The sequence below is a fragment of the Limulus polyphemus genome, unplaced genomic scaffold (assembly GCF_000517525.1).
Source record: "Limulus polyphemus unplaced genomic scaffold, Limulus_polyphemus-2.1.2 Scaffold78, whole genome shotgun sequence".
Classification (NCBI taxonomy): domain Eukaryota; kingdom Metazoa; phylum Arthropoda; class Merostomata; order Xiphosura; family Limulidae; genus Limulus; species Limulus polyphemus.
The window spans coordinates 1,001,352-1,008,644 of record NW_013665688.1 but is presented as its reverse complement, the minus strand read 5'-3'; the positions used below and the strand labels follow the sequence as shown (position 1 = coordinate 1,008,644).

At 29.6% G+C, this 7,293-nt stretch overlaps 1 protein-coding gene across 2 annotated transcripts in view; it reads left to right on the top strand.

Annotated features, from left to right (window-relative positions):
- LOC106467272 (glycogen synthase kinase-3 beta-like) overlaps positions 1-4,612 on the top strand; it is a 47,231-nt gene extending 42,619 nt beyond the window's left edge. For both annotated transcript variants that reach the window (XM_013927604.2, XM_013927613.2), the window contains one exon: positions 402-4,612. In XM_013927604.2, the coding sequence (XP_013783058.1) occupies positions 402-655 (254 nt within the window). In that variant the 3' untranslated portion in view covers positions 656-4,612. The remainder of the gene's footprint in view (positions 1-401) is intronic.
- The last annotated feature ends 2,681 nt before the right edge of the window (positions 4,613-7,293 follow it).

The window sequence follows — 7,293 nt, the reverse complement described above, 5'->3', positions numbered from 1 at the left end:
ACTATCAACAAAGTTGTATTTTGCAAAGTATATATATCATTTCTCTTATTATTAAGCTCCATAATCTCTATTTTTCCTCTTTTATTTGCTTACAGCATTCATTTTAAATTAAATTTTGGGTTTGTAGTCCATTTTAATTTAAATAAACCTATTTCTTTAGGGTAGGTGATGTAGTTGATAAAGAGAAAAGAAAAAATAATGACAGTTAGCTAAATAAGTTAACATATTTTGCTTTAATGCAGACCCTAACTGTTATCTGGTTTTCTTATCTTGATAGCACGTTTTATTGTTATGTGAATCTTGATTTCATTATTTCAGTAACTGTTGTGAAATTAGACCATCATAATGTACTTAAGTTTTGATTTGTATTAGATTTTTTATTTTTATTTTTTCATTTCTAGAACTGCGAATCCAGCCATCACTGAACTCTATTCTTATTCCTCCCCATATTCGCAACAACGTTGGAAATCCTCAAAACCCTGTAACCTCAGCTAATCCAGGAGGGAATTCAGAAGAAGCTGGTAGTAATGGAAACCCATGTCTAGGTGGTGGCAGTATGGGAACTGGAGAGATTGCTAATTCTGTTGCCATGGCAGGATCTAGTGCAGAGGCTTCATCATCTGCCCAAGCTTCAGCATCAACAGCTACAGCGTGATTTTAACACTGTTGAATTGCTGGACTAACTGGCAGCTAAGCCTAACATGATGAGCAAGCGAATAGAAGAGTGAATGTTAAAGATAACAAGCAGCAGTGTAGAAACATTTGGACTCATAGTGGTAACAAAATATTAACCGACTCCCCAGTGCAGCACATTGTCTGCATCTTAGACCAGTCCAGCCATTTATGGCTTGTATCTTTTTGTTTGTTGAAAATTCTTGTAAGCCTTAGTAAGTAAAGGTTTATATTGCATGTAAGAATACAGAGTGCTTGTACATAGGCCAAAATGCTTTATCAGTGTGTTTGACTCCCTTTCACTAGGTATTTCCCTGATGTATGGAGCATGTTTATTGTTAGCATTTTGTAGTTTTGAACTAAACGTGACAAACACAAGTGTTATAAAGGAATACATCAGTTTAAATAAAATATTGTCTAATAATTGGTTTAGTGAAAGCTGCATTTTTAACTTTTAATGTTGCCAGATTTATATCTGAGTAACCAATTAGTAAATGTTTGCTGCACTTGCATCAAAGTATTCACAAGTATAATGAACGAGAGAAAGACTTAGAAAAATATTTAAATCAAGAAATTATATTTAAGATTTACAGGTTTTTCATTGCATACATGAAATTTAAAGAAATCAGTGAAATACGCTTGTGAGTTGCATCTAATTAATATTTCTTGCCAAATGACAGAGCTGTAATCACAGTGACATTTGAGTATTATTTCTGAACAAATTGATATATTATTATTTATAATGTTTTCCAGCTGAAAAGTCAGGGATTGTAAATGTGCCTGTTTTGTGGAAGTAACTCCTTTATAACCAGAAGTTTGTAATGTTTTCACGATGCTTGGCATCCCACAAGTAATGAAAAGGGAATTTTTTTGTATATATAAATATATATATAATATTTGTGGTACCAGTCTTGAGTTATATCCCAGTGCTTAACCTTAGTAAAATATTTGCTTTTCAAGTCACTGCTTTATTATTTTTAAAAAACAACCTATTAAAAAGTGTGCATAAAAAATAACAAAGCATTTCTGGATGTTATCCATGTGTTTAGAAAAAAATTGGTTTATTTTGGAGATTTTTTTTTTTACAGGAAATTATTGATGGTATAAATGAGTTCTTGAAGCACACGAGGAAGTTTAATAGTAAACACTTGTAATCTATAAATACTGACTAATATGAAAGGTTTATTAGAGTTTTATATTAAACAAAATTTAGTTATTCTCTTAATTCAGGTTTTATAGAAATGAAAGTTTGTTTTAAGATGTGATGTTGTGTCTTTTGATTGTACCTAGCAACTTCAGGTTTATCTTGTGATTGTAGAAGGCTTTTTGCCATGTACATTTTAATTTTTGGCTTGCATTTGTATACTTACATTTTGTAAGATACTTTCTTCTATAACAGTAATAAGAAGTCCTAGATCTAAACAGTTTTCTATTCATGAGGATTATTGTAGAAATAATGTTCTTATGTAGTTACGATAAACTAAATGTTTTGGAATGTGAAGTAACTTCAATTTGTGAGAACTTTTTATTTTCTTCAAAATTTCACTGTCCTGTTAGAGAAGAATTATAAAATATATTTTTTTTCTGCCAGAAAATTTATTTCATATAGCTGGAGATTTCCAGAAAAACCTTTTATTTGATATTAAATTATGTATTGTTTTAGATTATTTGAAAACACTATTTGATTTAGATGTAGTTTTCTTATTATGGATCAACGGTTATGTGTCTCATTTCATCTTTTCTTAAGACACAAAATAACTGATGGTTAAAATACTATCCAAATATTTTGTTTTGAATTTTTCCCATTGGCCTTATAATTATTACCAAGTTGTTCATTTCATTACTTTATTATTGTTTTCAGTAACTTGCATAAAAGATCGTATGATTTCTAGTGTCACATATGTAGAATTGTATTTTAATTTGTGTACAGCTAACTTGGACCTTTTCATGGGTGTCTGTTCCAATTTTTTATGCAGGAAGAAGATTTTGTAATAAAAAAAATTTACTTTAAATGAAGCTTATCAAACTAAATCAATCCCATGTTCAAAGCAAACAAGAAGTCTGTCTGGAGTTTAACTTTCCTAAGTTCAGTTTAAACATTTGTTAAAGTGGAAAATGTTAGGAAAAGACTGAAAAAAGAACATTTAATAATTCTTTCTTGTGTCAAGTTTTTAGAGGTTTTGTATTATCAACTTAGTGAAGTTTTGTGTGTGTATTTGTGTGTAAATAGATATCTCACAACACACATAATCACATTCATTTGTAATATTTTTAAGTGAGGCAAAATTTTAAATTATTGTGATGATAACTTTTGTTAACTACAAGACAGTGGGTTTTAGAAATATCAGTTGGGATTCGTCATAATTTATTACTATATCAAGATGGACATATGTTTTTTTTGGTGGTTAATTATATTAGAGTGTTTGAAAAACTTGAGTTACTAAAAGAAATTGTTCCATGTTAAAAGAGGTATATTTGAGTGTAGCCCTCTATGATGCTATTTCTTTATTTTTTCAGGATATCATTGTGTCTTAATCTGGCTTTATAGTTCAGTAAAGTATGAAATTCATGTTAATTACAGACATAGATGTTGTTACTATTTTTGTTTTCAAATGTTTAGCAGATGTTTGTATTATCTATTAGTTTGCAAAGGCAACTGGAATTGGTAAAGTTTTACTGACGATCTTTTAGAGAAATATTATATAAAGATGTTGATTTCAATTTAATTCTTTACAGAGCTAAGTAAAACAATTTTAAGATTAGTATTTTGAAATTATGTCTGTCAGGAAGATATTAAGTATCCATCTGTTTGAATGCACATAGAAATTCTAAACACTTAATCCTTATTGGCAGGATTGAATTTGAAGTTATCAATGAAAAGTTATTTGATGGTAATTTTTGTTTCATATAGAGCTTAAAGCTTAAAATATGGTAATACATTAAGTTATCTTATAAAGATTAAGGAATTGACATATACAGAATACATCAGAAAAATGTAACTAACATAGAAAACACTTTGTTTGTATGTGCCTTTAGACTGTACTTCTTAATTGTTTTTCAGTAAATCTTGATTATAGTAATATGTGATTGTTTATGGTTGGACTATCAAAGAAGGGTAGTTTAGATAAAGAAGCAAAGATAGATTACAGGTAATTTAATACCTTGCTGTTCTGATATTTAGGTAGTTTAGTAAAATTAGTCAAGAGTTTAATGAGATTATTGAATTTGTACAATTAAAAACAAAATGAAACAATGGAAATAACTATAAAAAATTGGAGAAGATTGTAGGTTTTAGACTAGAAATGTAATTGTACTTGTGTTTTATTTTTTCTAAATTTGATGCACATGTTTCTCTCTTTGTATGATTCAATTAGAAATTTTATAAACTGTCATAACTAACACTTTTTAAACTTTCTCCACAGTATGTTTTTCTAATCCACTTTCTTAATGGATTATAGTTATAACAGTCAAGAAACAAATTATATGTCGTACCATTTGTGAGTTTTGTATCTATTAAATGTGTTTTAGGTATTAAATGATGGAAGAATTTGGCTTTTACTTCAAGAAGATCCAATGTTTTGTAAAAATGTTTTTAGGTAATTCCTATGAAAGTTTTATTATTGTGTCTTCTAATTTGTTTTATTTACAGGTGAACTTTCATCATAGCTGGGTGTTCTGAACTTTTGTTGATAGAGGTGAACAAAAAAAGGAACATTTCCTATCTATGTAACAGGAAATCAGGAACCATATTATCTTGACTAGCAACATTAGTACCTTCATTAAATGTTTAACATAAATTTGACTGAACAAATATCAGCTATTTATCATATTGACTAGGTGCATTCTTGTGTTTCGCAATCTTATACACCAAGATATTTTTTGTTTAATACAGCTTGAGGTCATGTAGAGTCCTTTAGAAAGTACCTCAGGTGGCTTTTTGTGTATTCTGCCAGCACTGATGTGTAATAAATTTATTGTATGTAAAAAAAAAATTATTCCATTGTTGATTTTTTTGTTGTTTTTGCTGAACTTTGAATGTTTTACCAGTAATTTGAAGAAATGCAAATATTTGTTCGAGACAAATTTAAAAAATATAAAAAAAGAAATATTAAAATTATATTCTAACAGTTGATCATATGAATATTTAGAAAGGATAAACTGTGTTGATTAAAGTAATATGGGAAACTTTATGTCACTAAAATATATTTACATAAGTCAGGTTTATTGTAAAATTCCATAATTGCAAAAAGTCTTGTTACTGCTTTATATATTTAAAGCTTACACATTTTACTAACTTATGAAACATGCAAAATAAAGATAAGACATAATTTAGCCCACAACCACTTAATGTGTTTTCATGCAATGAATTTAAACTGAGTTTAGTTTCAAAGTCATTGTTAAGAAACTACAAAAAATTTTAAACCACTGAAGTTTGTTATGGAAAGCATACAGCAAGATATGGTTCTGTATTTAGCAAAAGTTGAAAATACTGAAATTTTGGATAAATTTATAAGAATCAAATTATTTGTTTCAGATTATTTAAATGTTCAAGTAGATAGTAGATGTTTAAGTTGGATTTGTTTTCTTTTTTGCAAATAAAAATGACTTAAGTATTGTAAATTTTTATGTTCTGTTGTAAGATTAAAGCCATACCATAGTATTGTATTTCTAATCCTTTTATTGCAATGTCCTGTTATAAATTATTTCCAAAAAATTAATAACAAGTTACATAAACTTTCACAGTTTAGTATTCCACTTGGTTTTCCCATCCTCTAAACTAAAACTATTGAATAAATAAATTTAAAAAAAAATTCAGCCCTTATCATTCATATAGTTATTAAGCTTTCTCTTAAACTCACTTTCATTTACGACCTCCACAATATCCGAAGGCAACCCATTCTAGAGGCCATTTACCCTGTTAGAAAAATATAACTTTATAGTCTTTGCTGAAGATGATTCCTACCTTGCCAAAATTTATATTTTTGTCCCCTAGTCCTATTCTCACCGTTAATTATGAAAAAAGATTATGCGTCAACACTATCAATTTCCTTTACAATATCATATTAAACACTTCAATCAGATCCCCTCTAACTCTTATTTTTTCAAAAGAAAACAGTTTCAGAGATCGTAATTTCTCCTCATATGACAACCCCTCCATCCCAGGCACCATTCTAGTAATACTCCTCTGAACCTTTTCCAACAATTCAATGTCCTTCCTAAGGTAAGAAGCCCAAGACTGAACACAATACTCCAAATATGGCCTAACCAGTGACCTATACAATGAAATTATAACCTCTTTAGACTTGTATTTAATATTTCTGTAGATACAACCTAAAATCCCATTTGTCTACCACTAGCAACTGCACACTCCTTGAATGGCTAAAAGAGACTGATCTTGTTCATATGATGTGCGATACAGTCTGTTTAAAACATAGTGTATGTATTTATATGGATCGAATCTTTGGGATTTTGATCATAAGACAATCAAAAGTTTTTACTGCACATGGCGGAAATGCATTCTCATGGTACCATATGACACTCACTGTGATTTGTTACCTAGAATTGTGGATGATCATCCCGTAGAATTTCAAATGCACAAGCGTTTTGTGAACTTATGAACTCCTGCCGTTTGTCTGAAAACGAGCTAGTCAGATTATGCTATAGAATGTCAGTGGATCTCCTGCTGGGAATTCCATCAGTCAAATTTGTTGTGAATACAACCTTCATCGGGAATCTTTACAGAGTTTTCTCTGATGTATAAAGCCCAAGAACCAGTGCTATTAGAGACTTTATCCGCTTCAGGAGGTGATGACAGGGTAGATATAAATATTATTGTTTCCCACCTGTGTACATATTAATTGTCTGTATAACTAATGATGTCTGTAACCGTATTAATTGTATCTATGAATGGTATGAATATATATATATATATATTACAGAAAGATCCCTTTCTTTCATGACACTGTTAAGGTTATTCTCATCTAAATTATACCTATAATTCAAACTATGATAACCCACATGCATTATCTTGCATTTATTATAATTAAAACCCATTTGACATTTATTTGCCCAACTCACTAAATTATCTAAATTCTCTTGTAAAGCCATAGCATCCTCTTCACAGCTAGCAACACCCAAGACCTTGATATCATCAGCAAATTTGAGTAACTTATCGACCATTCCTTCATCTATGTTATTGGTGTAAGTCAAAAAGAGTAAAGGTTCTAAGACTGAGCCCTGTGGTACCCCATTTGTGACATTAATCTAGTTTGACTGAACTCCATTTATAACAACCCTCTTCTTTCTTCCATTCAGCCACTCTTCTATCCAGTTAGCTAACTTATCCTCCACATCTATAGAGATTTTTTACAAGCTTTTTTATGTGGTATCTTGCCAAATGTTTTCTGAAAATCTAAATACACCAAATCTACACCCTTACCCTCATCTACATAAGTAGTAACTTTTTCAAAGAATAGCAAAAGATTTGTAAAGCAAGATTTTCCCTTAGTGAAATTATTTTAATTATCCAATAAAATTATAAATTTTGTTAAATGACTTTGCAAAGCATCTTATATCAGGCTTTTCAAAACTTTTCCCATAACTAATGTAAGACTAATGGGT